The 15,344-nt window shown below is 38.6% G+C and overlaps 1 protein-coding gene across 1 annotated transcript; it reads right to left on the bottom strand.

Annotated features, from left to right (window-relative positions):
* Positions 1–443: 443 nt before the first annotated feature.
* Positions 444–9,725, bottom strand: LOC125280288 (gastrula zinc finger protein XlCGF57.1-like). The gene is made up of 3 exons (XM_048210728.1): positions 8,874–9,725; positions 7,032–7,243; positions 444–2,625 (listed from the first exon to the last, which is right to left on the bottom strand). Exons 2-3 carry the CDS (start codon positions 7,078–7,080, stop codon positions 1,148–1,150), a joined length of 1,527 nt encoding a protein of 508 aa, XP_048066685.1. The 5' UTR covers positions 7,081–7,243; positions 8,874–9,725; the 3' UTR covers positions 444–1,147.
* Positions 9,726–15,344: the final 5,619 nt, after the last annotated feature.

The raw sequence follows: 15,344 nt of genomic DNA on the forward strand, positions 1-15,344 counted from the left end.
ATTCCACGGTCAACTGTTAGTGTTATTATAACAGAGTGGAAGCAATTGGAAACAACTCAGCCACAAAGTGGTAGGCCATGTAAAATCATAGAGCGGGGTCAGCGCATGCTGAGGCTCACAGTGCGCAGACGTCAGCAACTTTCTGCAGAGACAATAGCTACAGACCTCCAAACTTCATGTGGCTTTCAGATTAACTCAAGAAAAGTGTGTAGAGAGCTTCATGGAATGGGTTTCCATGGCCGAGCAGCTGCATCTAAGCCTTACATCACCAAGTGCAATGCAAAGCGTCAGATGCAGTGGTGTAAAGCACGCTGCCACTGGACTCTAGAGCAGTGGAGACGTGTTCTCTGGAGTGACCAATCACGCTTCTCTGTCTGGCAATCAAATGGACGAGTCTGGGTTTGGTGGTTGCCAGGAGAAAGGTACTTGCCTGACTGCATTGTGCCAAGTGTAAAGTTTGGTGAAGGAGGGATTATGGTGTGGAGTTGTTTTTCAGGGGTTGGGCTTGAACCCTTAGTTCCAGTGAAAGGAACTCTTAATGCTTCAGCAACGAAGCGTGATAGCAAGTCAAACGGCCACGTTGCTGTCTCTCTGAATCATGCACATTATCTACCACTTGATGTGTAGTTGTGGCCTAGTGGTTAGAGTCAGACTTGTAACCTAAATGTTATGGGTTCGAGTCCACTACTCCATATCACAATCTGATTCTACTGACCTGCTTTTGATTTATTCATCATAAATTTGACAGATTATACAGGTATAGAATAAATTTCATTTTTATGACTGGATTCTGTGATTACATCTGCATCTTCCATTTTTTTTAAATCCAGTTTTTATAATCAAAATTAAAATGAAATTCCTCAAATCAATTCCTCTCACAGCTATATTGCTATCTTGCATTGAATTATTATTCAAATACATCACCATGCATGAAAGACACTTGATGGAGTGATATAATTTGGCCAGTCAGCACAATCATCTAATGGGCATTCATTGGTGTAGTTTTAACAATATTACGAAGATATAAAAGATCACAATCTCTATGATTCTCTTGAAGACATCTTCAACATAAAACATGATATAAACTCATCAGATCGCCCACCGCTACAATCTAACAACAAAATGTCCTTGTCACTCAACATGGCTGTTAGGAAACTAAGTGGATCTTCATGTGTATCTTCAGGTGACTTTTACAAGAGAAACACTTTCCACACTGATCACACGTGTGCAGCTTCTCTCTGCTGTGGATCCTCTCATGTGTTTTCAGAGATGATGACACACTGAATCTCTTGTCACAGTGTGAACACTTGTAAGGTTTTTCTCCAGTGTGGATCCTCTCATGTATTTTCAAATGTGATGACTGCCTGAATCTCCTGTCACAGTGTGAACACTTGTAAGGTTTTTCTCCAGTGTGAATTCTCTGGTGCAATTTTAAACAGTTTGCTCTAGTAAAAGTCTTCTCACACTCAAAGCACATGAACTCTTTCACACCAGCATGTATTATCTGATGTCTCTGTAAACTTTGCAGCAGTGAAAAACTCTTTCCGCACAAAGAACATGAATGTGGCTTCTCCTTTGTATGAACTGTCAGGTGTTTCTTCAGGGCTGATGACCCAATGAATATTTTGCCACAGTGATCACATGTGTGCATCTTCTCTCCAGTGTGGATCCTTATGTGATCAATAAGATTTTTTCTGTGAGTGAATCTCTTTTCACACTCAACACACATGTATGGCTTCTCTCCAGTGTGAACTCTCATGTGAAGATCAAGACTTGGTTTATCTCTGAATCTCTTCCTGCACTGATCACATGTGAATGGCTTCTCTCCAGTATGAATTCTCATGTGAAGCTCAAGACTATGTTTGGTTGAAAATCTCTTTTCACAGTGTTCATACATGAAAGACTTTTCTCCAGTGTGGATTCTCATGTGAATCTTAAGGTTTCCTGAATCTGTGAAACTCTTTCCACATGTAATGCATGTATGCGGCTTCTCTCCAGTGTGGATCCTCATGTGTCTCTTAAGTTTACTTGATTCTATGAAACTAAACCCACATTGATCACATGTGTACGGCTTCTCTCCAGTGTGGATTTTCATGTGTCTTTTATGTTTTGACAAATCCATAAAGCTCTTCCCACATTGATCACATGTGAACGGCCTCTCTCCAGTATGAACTCTTACATGAACCTCAAACTTTTGTTTGGTTAAGAATTTCCATCCGCATTGATCACATGTGAATGGCATCTCTCCGGTGTGGATTGTCATGTGTAATTTAAGGCATTCTGATCTTGTGAAACTCTTCCCACACTGGTCACATGTGAATGGCTTCTCCCCAGTATGAACTCTCTTATGAATCTCAAGATGTTGTTTGTATGTGAAACTCTTTCCACACTGATCACATGTGAACGGCTTCTCTCCGGTGTGGATCCTCATGTGAATCTCAAGATTTTGTTTGGTTGTGAAACTCTTTCCACACTGAGTGCAGGTTGTAGATTTCTTTGCTCTTCTTTTCTTTAAAAATGTCTTTTTAGTCTTTGAGCGACTCAAAGGTTTTTCTCCAGGTTTGTCATGATGTTTCTCCTCCACTTCACTCAGTTCTTCACTCTCCTCACTCTCTTCTATCGGGTCTGAAATAAAAGTAAAAAAAAATTATTTCATTTTCAGTACATCAAAATCATTTAAAGAGAGAAGTACGAAGTGGAAAGACATAAAAGTGAGCCCTGATGTAATAGCAGAAAGTAGACAACTTCTATAAAATACAACTATCATTTAGATCAAATATGGATGTGCATAATTCGCAATCTATTTGCTGAAATGTGGCTTTCGTAGGGCAGTTTATTTCACAGCCTTATGTCCGCTTTAAAGCATTCTATGTGACAGCCGAGAAACCGTGACATGAATGTCTTTGTGCATTGTTCTTTTTGCCAAGTTAAAAAAAAGGCTGATACAGTAAAAAGTGCTCAAAATGTGGCTTCGTTATGGCAGTGCATCATATTTCAAGGACATTTTAATGAATTTAACTTTGTGGCAGTTAAGAAATCACATTGGGAAACTGGCTCAGTGTGCATTGTCATAACATATTAAAAAGCATAAAAAACATAAAAAGTAGGGGGCCCGATACCAGGCTCATGTACTTGTACTCATATTCATAAAAATACCCCCGATACCAAAGACCAATACCTCACGTGACGTAACTGACAGAATTTTCTGTGCAAAAGAGCTGAGACACAACACATACACGGTAAACTAACATTAAGATCCAGGTCCAGGTGCAGGTGATGAGTGATGATAGGGAGATGACGAGGACATGAGTGCAGGTGTGGAAACACAAAGGATCTTGGGAAATGGAGTCTGGGAACAAACTGTGACATTACCTCCCCCTCCCGGTAGGCGCGGCCTCACGCCGTAGATGGAAAAACCGAGGAGGGGGAGTGGGCGCCCTGGAGTCCTCATGCAGGTGCAGGGAGAGGAGCAGACGGCAACGGAGGTCTCCAGGGCGGGTCCAGGAGTTCAGGCAGCCAAAGCGGGTCAGAGGCCGTGGGCGGCCATGGCGGGTCAGGAGCCTTGGCTGGCCATGACAGGTCTGGAGCCTCGGTAGGCCATGGCGGGTCAGGAGCCTTGGAAGGCCATGGCGGGTCTGGAGCCTTGGCTGGCCATGACAGGTCTGGAGCTTCGGTAGGCCATGGTGGGTCAGGAGCCGTGGAAGGCCATGGCGGGTCTGGAGCCGTGGAAGGCCATGACGGGTCAGGAGCCGTGGCTGGCCATGGTGGGACTGGAGCCTTAGCAGGCCATGCCGGGACTGGAATCCCACCAATGTGTTCCCCACACACGGGTACATGTACATGTAGGCTCGGGGAAGGCTGGGACTGCTGGTTCAGCCCAAAAGTCTATCAGCCATTCCGCCTCCTTTGGCGGCTCGTGGAAGGCTGGCTTGGGCTGCTCGTTGGCAGGCTTAAAAGAAGGCTCAGGTGAGGCAGCGACCGACTTCTTATGCCGTTTGTGACTCGCGTTGGACCTCTTCTTGAATGGTCTGGGCTGAAGGTCAGACAAGGCCATAGGGGAATGCCCACTGGAGTGGTAGGTGGAGGAAATCGGCAGCTGGTGAACTGGCCAGGCCGCCTGTGTTTCTAAGAGGGCTGGAGGAGGAGAATACGACTCTTTCTGAACCTCTTGAATTTCAAACTCGGAACTATTAAGAAAGGAAATCAGATTAATAGACTCGACTAGGAAAAAGAGGCATTCTGGTTCAAAATAACAAATCGTCTCCTTGTCCAGACCCCTCAGAAAACAAGTGTTCAAATTTGCATCAGGCCAGCTCATCTTACTAGAAAGTTCGGCGAATTTCTCCACATACTTCTCCAGCGGGTGGCCGTCCTGTCTGGCAGTCCAGAGGCAGTCCTCCACCAAGAGCTTGCGTCCACTTTTCTTTGGGGGCACAGGTACAAGGAAGATACCCATATTAACTTGTGGATGTCCAGCGGTTGGGTATGATCTTCTGTTACGTGTTAGTTGCGGTAGAGATGAGGCATATACGGAGATCCACAATTAAAGGTATTTATTCCACAAAAGAGATGAGAGACAACACATACACGGTAAACTAACATTAAGATCAGACAAGGAGTGCAGGGAGTTGAGTCCATTATAAAGAGAGTGCAGATGATCAAGTCCAGGTGCAGGTACGAGGAAGTGAGTGCAGGTGTGGAAACACGAAGGATCTTGGGAAATGGAGTCTGGGAACAAAGGGAACTGTGACAAGAGGTGTGGAAATACTTCAAAATATATGATGACAACACACGCATTGTGAACTGCATGCTTTTAATCACAATTCGTTATCGATTAGTGTAGGCGGGATAGGTGGAATTGCGCTGAATAACACAGACCAGAAGCGCTCTCTCTCTCGCACACGCTCTCTCTCTTTTTTGCACACGATCCGGTTCTCTCAGACAGCGTGCGATTGGTTCTCTTTGCGCCTGAATAGTCAAATGCACACACAGTTGTCAAAATGTTCATCGTGTGGAGTATCTCAGGTAAATACAGTCGGTTATGGCTTAAGTGGACATGAAAATTTGGGTGAAAACAGGATGTGTGTCAGTATTCATGGATTCGGACCGTAGCCTATATTTGTTATTAATGTTAATAAAACAACAAAATATGTTAAATTAATGTAAACATGGTAAATTAACCTACTGTATCTGAAAAACAAGATTATTTAATTTGTATCGCTGTAGTATTTGTTGTATTGTTTGTAATTTGTTTGTACATTTCTTTTAAATAACAATTATATATATATATTGAAAAAAAAGAAAAGAGAGAGAAATTAATATATGTATAGGTATCGGTATCGGCAAGTAGTAGAAAAAAAAGTATCGGTACTCGTACTCTGTCCTTTAAAAAATGGTATCGGTGTATACCTAATAAAAAGTATTATTGTCGCTTTATAAATATTAAGGTTGAAACACTGTAGTCACATGAACTGTAGCTTTTTGGGCATTGAGCCATCGGATTTCATCAAAAATATCTTAATTTGTGTTCTGAAGATGAATGAATGTCTTACGTAGGGCTGCACGATTAATCATATTTTAATCGCGATAATGATATCTGCTTCTCTCAATTGATTTTAAATAATCGTCACAATATTGGCGTGCTCATTATTTATCCTGAAAACATGTTTTTTCTGTGGGATATGCTTGTGGTTGCCAGATGCAAAGAGCTTAAATCCCCCAAATAGAGCTTTTCCCTTAAAAGGATAGACTTTCTTCCCGGTATTTTACTTAAATCTGTGTAATCTGGCAACTCTTTGCATGCGTTCCCTCTATATGCGGAAGAAGCGCTGATAATCTGAAAACAAACGTGCGCCTGAGTTTAGCGATCTTCACAGCGAAATTCTGCTTCAATGAAAGTGTCACACAGTCAGTCTTTGTTTCTTCACAAGCTACTTGTACTATTTGTGTGCTCTAAATCTGCCATGATCAAACCTTCAGCGCTGAATTTCAACAAATGCAACACTGATCTCCACCATACTGTTTGCAGAATGCACTTTTGCAACCTATGTGACAATTTAATCTGGAAAATGAACATAATTTGGAATTATTGGAAATAATATTAGTTTCGCTGTTTTATCTTTTGACGTTCCTAAATGTTTTGCCAGTTTTCATAATGTTAATCAGCTGAAAATGATATATAGCCAGGGATATTCTTTTTTTATATCAAAGAGCATCCATCATTCTTTGCTTTACAAATTTGCAGGGCAATCTGAATCTGTGGTTTGTCTTATTTGCAAATAAATAGTGTTGCTTTAAAATCTAATGTGAATACAGATTACAAAGTGCTCACAAAAACCATGTTTTGTATTTATTTACCATCTAACAAAGTTATCATAGTTGGTTAAATGAAGTCTTTATTTTATTAATATTACTCTGAGCGGCTTTATACATATTCATACAGAATCACTGAAGTCACGGCAGAGAGTGAGACAAGAAATGAAAGCTTCTCCTCACTTTCATATCTCTAACCTTCAAGGCTGAAGCCTCTGGCCAATTATCAGCCTTCACCATATTAGGAATATGTTTACCATCTTTCTATGCCTCCAGTGTTTTCTACCCCTCATGGAGGATTCACTACATCCTGACTCTCTGAGCAATACAAAGACTGTGCATACCTAAACACATCTGCAGCTGTGAGCATAAGTAAAATCATGCAGAAAATTAATAAAAACAATATTCGCTGTTTACTGCTAAAAAACAAAAAAACATAAAACAATGTTGTAAACTATATTGAGAAATGTCCAACATTGTTGCAAAAAACTGTGAAGTAGATATAAAATATGTGCAAAATTAAACAGCTAAAATAATAATTAGTTTGAACTGATTTTGACAGATGAAAGTTTCTCAAACCTCCCTTTACTGAACATTTGTTGAAAAATCAGTACCTATTTCATAGTTTAACTGCATATCTAAATGTGCAGAAATGTTTTTGACTCTTTCTAACATAAATGTTGTTCAGCATCATGAATGAATAAAGAATAAACACCAACCTCTTTGTTCTTCAGTGTGTTTCATTCTGCAGGGTTCTGGATCACTCATGTTCTCACTGTCCTCTTTAATAAACTCAGTCTTTGCAGATTTCAGCTCTTCCTGAAGCTCGTCTGATTCCAGTATTTATTGGAGAACTGATGTGGGAGGAGCTTCACTGATGATGAAATGTAGTGGGAGGAGCTTCATTGATGATGAACTGTAGTGGGAGGAGCTGCTCTGACAAAATCAAAAATATATCAGTTGCTAAGTTTGTTATTATTAATTAATTAATAATAATAATAATAATAATAATAGAGTCATTCTACGAAATGGGTGCCATTTCCACTTTGCATTTTTCAAAATTTTCATTAGGAACAAACTTTTTTTTAAACAAACATACAACTTCAAAGATATGTTAATCCTCCAAAAAACATATTTTCCCACCTCAGGCACAAAATCTTTATTAATATTATCCTTTTTATTCAGGCAAGGAAGCCATTCTTGTACCACCCCGTCACGGACAATATGTATGCCATTGGAGTTGTAAAACAAGAAATAGAGTTTTAAAATCTAATGTTGTCCTAAAAGTAAAATGTTCCTTTTTTGGAAACTGTCAATAGAAAGTCTGTAGTTTAATTTTTTTTTATATTCTTAGATTTTAAATCTTGAAATATTAATTTGACGTTTCAATGGCCTCGTTGTTTGTACTGAAAAAAATGAATACACTTAAAAATACAAATAAAGTTACATTTATCTGATTAGTCCACACAACAAAAACATAATTCAACATTAATTTATGTACTATTTCATTTTCTTTCCATAAACCTTTAACAAAATGACCCTGTGACAGGGTGGTAAATGTGACAGGGTGATAAATGATGTGAGGGGGTGGTATGGACAAAGTGTTTCTCTATATGATCTGCTTGTTTTCAATTTTAAAAACTGGGGGAGGAGAGACATTCAAATTGAGTAAAAAGTGTGTGAGTGATATAGTGAGTGAGTGAATGAATGAGTAAATGAATGAACCAAACAGTGTTGCCAAGTGCACCAAAAAAGTGCTAATGTGAAAGCACCCTTACACGGGTTAAGCGAGCTCAAAAAACCTCATATTTAGCCCTTGGAATGCACATTTTACTAAGGGAACCCTGCCAAAAAAAAGTTTTACTCCCGAATGTGATTTTTATTAAGGGACATTTTGGGATGAAATTTACCACCCCATCACATACCACCCTGTCACAAAAATTTAATCCCAAAATTTCCGTAAATCTCCCATGTGGTCAAGTTTCTCAACTAGCATACATGCATTCAATCTGAAATATAATTGTCTTTGTATTAATAATGTGAAAAAGATAGTTTCCCTATCTATTTTGCATGACGGGGCAACAAATAAACAATGTAAAAAAATATTTTCATTATCGATTAGTTTGCGTGTGAGGCTAAATTTAATTGCAATGAATAAATAATTTTTCAACGTCATCAAATGCCTGGATCTCATTTTCTCAAGTTTTTGCATCAATTTCTTACTGATTATTTGAGAGAATTATTTAAGTGCTCTATTAATAAATAATACTGTAATTTATCACAATATGACATTAAAACAACAATAATACAGAAACTCTACACTAACAAGATAGATAAATAACTATACTCTATAACACCATATATCCAAATTAATCTGAATATAGTTTTAGATTACATAATCTAAATAAGGTAATTCGATCATTAACTTGTTAGTTTTGTACAGAAACTGACGATGATCATAAAAACTTTAGAAAGAGAAAAAAAAAGAGCACCACAAAGCAACATTTATTGTTTCCAGAGTCAAACTATATGAACATTTATATAGTTTTAAAATGTCTCACCTGGATCATTACAGGCTCGATGTATTTAGCAGTCTCTGTTCCAGTTTAATAATGTAAAATAACTAAGCTGACAAAGAGATAGAAAGATAGAAATTTAGAAATCAAAAGATAGAAATGAAATGGCAACAGCAACACTTTTCACATCAATTCCCCTCACAGATCTCAAACTTTGACTTTTGACATTCAGTAAAAGTTCTCACCCCAAACAAAGAAACAACAACTTAAACGAACACACAAAATCGCTCAATCAAACTGTATAAAGTGTGTTTGATGGTTGTGAAATATGAGAAATACCGTGAGCTGCTCTCCTCACCTCAGAAGATCGACTCTGACTGAAACTGAACACAAACGGGGCGCTGCAGCTCGGAGTAATGGGCGTGTCCAAGGTTTGTTTCAGGTTTCTCATTGGTGAAAGCAGCTTCTTGTTGGTCAATCTGAATCTGTGCAAGGAAAAAATACGTTAGCGATGTCACGCGTCAGAAAAAAATGACACGAGCTGTCCAAAACACTTATAATAACATTATAAACTGTTTCAAGAAGCTTGTAAGCACAGGGATTCACTCATTTCAGGTGCTTTGAGGGATGTGTGTCACGGAGCCCCGGACATAACCTGCTGGAAATAAAATAGTAGGATAAATGTGCACACAATTTACTTGTTTCCTCGATTTATAAACCATAAAAATAATTTATAAATCGAAGGAATTACAACTGTAAAATGACAGTAAAATGTTGATGCAGGAAACAGATGCATACATTTCCGTTTAGATTTGTCTTTAATGTTCAGTTTTTGTCTATTGTCCCAAAGATAGCTTCATTTTAAATTTAATATTTGTAATAATGATCAACATTTAGAGATTAGGGTTACAAAGTACTAGTGTTGGATTAGATTTGATAGGAATTCTTCCCTTGTCACACACTCTGCAGCAACTTTTGTCTCTGTAAGACTGTCTGTCCTTTCTTGTAAAGAATAAATCTTTTGAAAGACAATTGTTTGTCTCTTATGCAGTGATACTTATTTGCCACCAATGCTGGTTGTGTAAATCTGTGGTGAGATGGAGACAGCTAATCATTTTAATTTGTAAAAACTGTGTTTAAAGTTCATAGTAATTGTTCTGACTTCATGAAGCCTCATGGTGTGAATGAACATCAAACTGACTAGAACAAACTCATTGAAATGTATATATGATACTGGATATCAAGAGTGAAACTGTTAATAATGTAGACAAACATCTCATTCAATGTCAGTCTTGTGTGGGTGAAATATAATTTATTAGGCATTTAAAAAACAGAGGCATTTTAAAACATGGAAAGCACCAAAAGTAAATGGCTTTCAAAACTAAAATTATGAAATTATTCCTGATGCGAGCAGAATCAGCAGAAAATGAAAACAGACAATAACATTTTTTAAATAAAATTATTAATGAGTTTAATCAATCATTACTTGAAGTGAATATAAAAATTAAGTAAAAGTATAACTGAATATGACAAATCTCTTTTATGAGTGGTAAGAGCGAAAGCATCACAAGAGAAGAAGAGAAGCCTGTCATGTGACAATATCACTTTTTAACCAAACCTCTTTCCAGAGACCTTGGCATTGCTGTATATTATCAGTGTATAATTTCCTAATTCACTATAGATGCAATATTGCTGACGTATCAAATAGGTAAATCAGTACAAATACGTGTTGCTCTGAAGGAAAAGCAAATTCACGGTTTGCTCTGGACACTGTAGCAGATGCCTGTGCTGTTTACGCTGACTTGAGATGTTTTTCCTATTGCATACTTGTTTTTAAAGGTTATATTCTTAAGTGTGAAGAAAACCGTGTGTCAACATGATGTTAATGGAACCAACAGCAGATTAAAGAGCTGGAGCCTAAAAAAATGACAAGGGAGCGAGTGAGAGAGAAAACACAGCACACCCACAGGAAATAATACATATAAGATCACAATCTCCATGATTTTCTTGGAAAGTAGTTTGTAGACGTCTTCAAGATTGATTGCAATATAATCTGGTAGGCCTATCATAGCATCATCTTGTTGCCTTCTTGTTACACATATTTAGCCAATGTATTGATTATAATTCATTGCATACAGTGTTATTTATTTTTGTTTCTATTAAATGCTTTATACTGTATTGGTAGAGATGTACAGTAATTGTTAGTCATGTATGTGTGTGTGTGTGCTACCCATAAGAAGGAGGAGCAGAAGTGTGTGTGTTCAAGGACTCACAACTGTGATTAAACTGAGGTTTACTCCTAGAAACTTGGAAATCAGACAACTTGGTTGAGTTTACTGGAGTTCGAGGGAATGAAATGGCGGATATCTTGCCCCTGTGAGGCCTTGAGAAGGATCTTGGAAAGTCTGGGAAAGTTACAGCTTACATCATTCCAGAAGAACGATGGGAAACAACAGTAGTATAAAAGACTGAAGAGTTGATTGTCTCTTTGACACCTATACCCATTGAACAGATCTGAATGTTCTCCAGATTTTCAGTGTTGGTTCGGGGAATATAAAAAAATGTCCAGTTCTTTCAGACATTCAAACTTCAAACAACATTTAGTTCATAAGATTATGTATGGTTTAGCTCGTCCTTCTCTGACTGATTTTATTCATTTTAAATCTATTGAAAACAGAGTAACTAAAGGTGAAACAGAGCGGCTTCCATGTAGGAAAACTTCCTTTGATCAAGCTGTTTTTTCATTCAGAGCATCACATCAGTGGGATTATCTCCTATAATCAATTAAAGAATACAATGTTTAACAAGTATAATTAGAAGAAAGAGCTTCTTCATAATCAAAATGTGTCAATTAATAAGAATGTTTACATACACACCAGTAACCTGATAACTCACAAATATCGGTTTAATGAAACCAGTTTTCCCCGTTTACATGCAAACCAGTGAATTGACAATGAAATGAAACGATGTTTACATGTCTTTATTAATAAATCTGGTTATTTCCCTGTAGTGACGTCAAAAATATTCCATATATTATGTCAGTTGTCAAATAAAGCTTGCAACATGTCAGTGAGAAACTTACGGCTCATATATTATTCTCTCATGCAGTTACAGATACAGTGTTTTGACTGAACCACTTTCTACTTCTGCTGCACGAGAGATGAGAACACATTTTCACAATTTTCTGGGTCTTGAAAGAGTCTGCGTTTGTGATATTTCCTTCTTCCTTTCCTGCAAAACACTCACTCTGTTTGGATGCGGTTAAATCTGTACTAAGGATGCGTTTCTGTCTCGTATCATACATGCACACTTCAAACAGCCGTCAGAAATGCGTTTACATGCCACGCAAAATCTGTGTAAGAGCCAAAAAACGACCTGTTCTGACCATTTTATGCTTAATCCGTTTATGACCTTACTCCAGTAAAGAAATAAACAGTTACCGCGTTTACATGACCATGTGTGTTGTCGACTTATTTAGCCTAATCGACTTAAAGGGTTAGTTCACACAAAAATAAAAATAATGTAATTTATTACTCACTCTTATGTCTACATGCTTAAGAACATCTTTAGAACACAAATTAAGATTTTTTTGATGAAATCTGATGGCTCAGTGAGGCCTCTATAGGCAGTGCCACTGAACTTCTCAAGATCCAGAAAGCTAAAAAAAAAAAAAAATCAATAGTTCAATCTTCATATTATAAAGCAAAAAGAAAACGTTTTGTGTGACAAAAAAAAAAAAAATATATATATATATATATATATATATATATATTAATGACTTTTCAACAATCTAGTGATGGCCGATTTCAAAACACTGCTTTGAATCTTTTGTTTCAAATCAGTGATTTGTGCCGCCAAAGTCACGTGATTTCATGTGACATCACTAGATATTGTTGAATTTTTTATTTTTTTTTTGGCGCACAAAAAGTTCTTGTCACTTTATAATATTATGATAGAACCACTGAACTCACATGAATTGATTTAGCATGTGTTTGCTGCATGTCATTTGCAGGGCTCCATACTGAACAGACAAATCTCAAGTGAAAATCTGACCCTGTTAGTTACAACACAGCAAACAGCACTGAAAACTTAACTACAAGTGCAATGAAGCAAACAATTATTGAAGGAAAACGTATAACAGTGTAACATCAAGTGATGCAGCAAAAGCTGCACTCCAGTGAATTCTACCGAATAGGAAAAAATATTCATCAGTCACTCCTCGTGTTTGCTTCTATGAATGAAATTAGCACAACACGTGTAATATATTATGGTTTGAGGCTGGATCGGAGAGATGAACGACAGACACACGCTTTGCATGTACACTTGCTTTTTTACTGATTGCTCAACACGTACGGAGAACTTACGTACATACAAATGGGCGTGGCTTAACATACCAGTCAATTAGCACATCTATTACACTCCTTCCCCTTAAGATTTGAACATCTCTTTTTTTTTTTTTCAAAACAGTTTAGAAACAAACTTTTTATGTGTATATATATATATATATATATATATATATATATATATATATATATATATATATATATATATATATATATATATATATATCAGTGCACAGAAATTTTCAGGTAACGATATTACACATTACATCCTTCAATGTCAAAAACTATTGCACTGAAAACCACTAGTAGTAGAAAAAAAATACTTATAAATCTAATCTTTTTGGAGCAGTACGGACCCTCTGTGGATATCTACGAACAACATTTGGGTGTGGTGAGGTGCTCACTGGACTTCTTGGAGTACAGTTCTCTGCATTTCCAGTAACCTCTGGCTCAAAAACTGGCATAGGGGGGTCACTGGCAGAAGGAATGTTCATGGCTCCAATGTCGTCAACATTGACAATGGGATTTGGGATCTCCAACACACCATGCAAAGGAGATCCTTCTGCAGCATTTCCCGGCAGAATATGGTCCACATGCACAGTGCGCCTTCTTTGACCCTCCTGTACTAGATAACTTACAGGACCCTTCCGCTCGATCACAGTTGCGCTCAACCATTTCTCCTGCCCTCCTCTGAAGTTTCGGACTCGTACTGGCTCTTCCTCAACGAAAAATCTTTGGACCCTTTTTCCTCAGTCATGCTGTTTCTTTTGTTCCTGCTGTTTTTCCTGAACAAATTTGGCCAGATCAGGCTTCAACAACGAAAAACGTGTTCGGATGTGGCGCTTAAGAAACAGCTCCGCTGGTGTTTTCCCTGTGACTGTATGAGGTGTACTACGGTACATTATTAAGAAATTGGCCAATTTATGCTTGAGTGAAAGCATCTGCTTGCTCCGTTTTTCACCAACACTCTTCAGGAGTGATTGTTTCAGTATCTGAACAGATCTTTCTGCAGCACCATTTGAGGCCGGATGATAGGCAGGAACTCGTGTATGTTTAATTCCATTTCCTTTCAGGAAATCTGTGAACTCGGCAGACACCAGCTGCGGCCCATTATCAGAGACCACCTCCTCTGGTAATCCATAAGCCGCAAACAAACCTCGGAGTGCATCAATGGTGAGCGAGGAGGTGATTAATGACATTGGCACCACCTCTAGCCATTTTGAATGGCTGTCGATCACTACTAGAAAAAACTGCTTGTCTTTTTCTGCGAAATCAATGTGGATTCTCTGCCATGGCTGCTCAGGCCATCTCCACGGGTGAAGGGGTGCCACTGCAGGTGACTTTTGAATTGACATGCAACCGCTACAGCTCCGCACTCTTTCTTCAGTGCAGCCATCTAATCCTGGCCACCACAGGTAGCTGTGAGCCAGGGCCTTCATACGGCAAATTCCTGGATGCTCATGGTGTAGCTCATCTAGTAATCTGGATCTGTATTTGGGTGGAATTATGACACGCATACCCCACAACACACACCCTTGGTCCTCTGATAATTCATGCCGGCGTGTGAAGTATGGTTTAAAACTCTCCTCTGACACATAGTTTGGCCAGCCATTCACAGTGTAATTCCACACTTTGCATAGTGTTGGATTGTTCCGTGTTGCTTGTGCTATGTCCTTAGCAGACACAGGGAGCTCATCCACCTGGGAAAAGTAGAACACACTTCCTTCTTCCCCGATACAGTCTTTGCCCATAGTTGGTAGTCTGGACATTGCATCAGCATTCATGTGGTCAGCTGATTTGTGGTACTCAATGTCATAATTATAAGCCATGAGCACTAAAGCCCAGCGCTGCATTCTAAGGGCTGCCAAGGTTGGTATTGCTGCCTTCGGTCCAAGTATCGCCAGCAGAGGCTTGTGGTCAGTTATGAGTGTGAATTTCCGTCCATAGATGTATTTGTGGAACTTTTTAACTCCATAGATGATGGACAAGGCTTCACGTTCTATTTGGGCATACTTTTTCTCGGTTTCAGTCAGTGTACGGGATGCAAAAGCTATTGGGCGCTCCTCACCATTGTCCATAATGTGCGAGATCACTGCGTCCACCCCATAAGGTGAGGCATCGCATGCTAATTTCAGGGGTCGGGTTCCATCATAATGTACCAGCACTGTACTAC

Source organism: Megalobrama amblycephala, linkage group LG1 (genome assembly GCF_018812025.1).
Source record: "Megalobrama amblycephala isolate DHTTF-2021 linkage group LG1, ASM1881202v1, whole genome shotgun sequence".
Lineage (NCBI taxonomy): Eukaryota > Metazoa > Chordata > Actinopteri > Cypriniformes > Xenocyprididae > Megalobrama > Megalobrama amblycephala.

What these genes read in the sequence shown, in the direction of transcription:
- LOC125280288 (XM_048210728.1), bottom strand. Translation starts at nt 7,080, where the DNA reads ATGAGTGATCCAGAACCCTGCAGAATGAAACACACTGAAGAACAAAGA. An exon ending in ACACACTGAAGAACAAAGAG is followed by an intron (nt 2,626 to 7,031) that starts GTTGGTGTTTAT and finishes CTTTTATTTCAG; the next exon opens with ACCCGATAGAAGAGAGTGAG.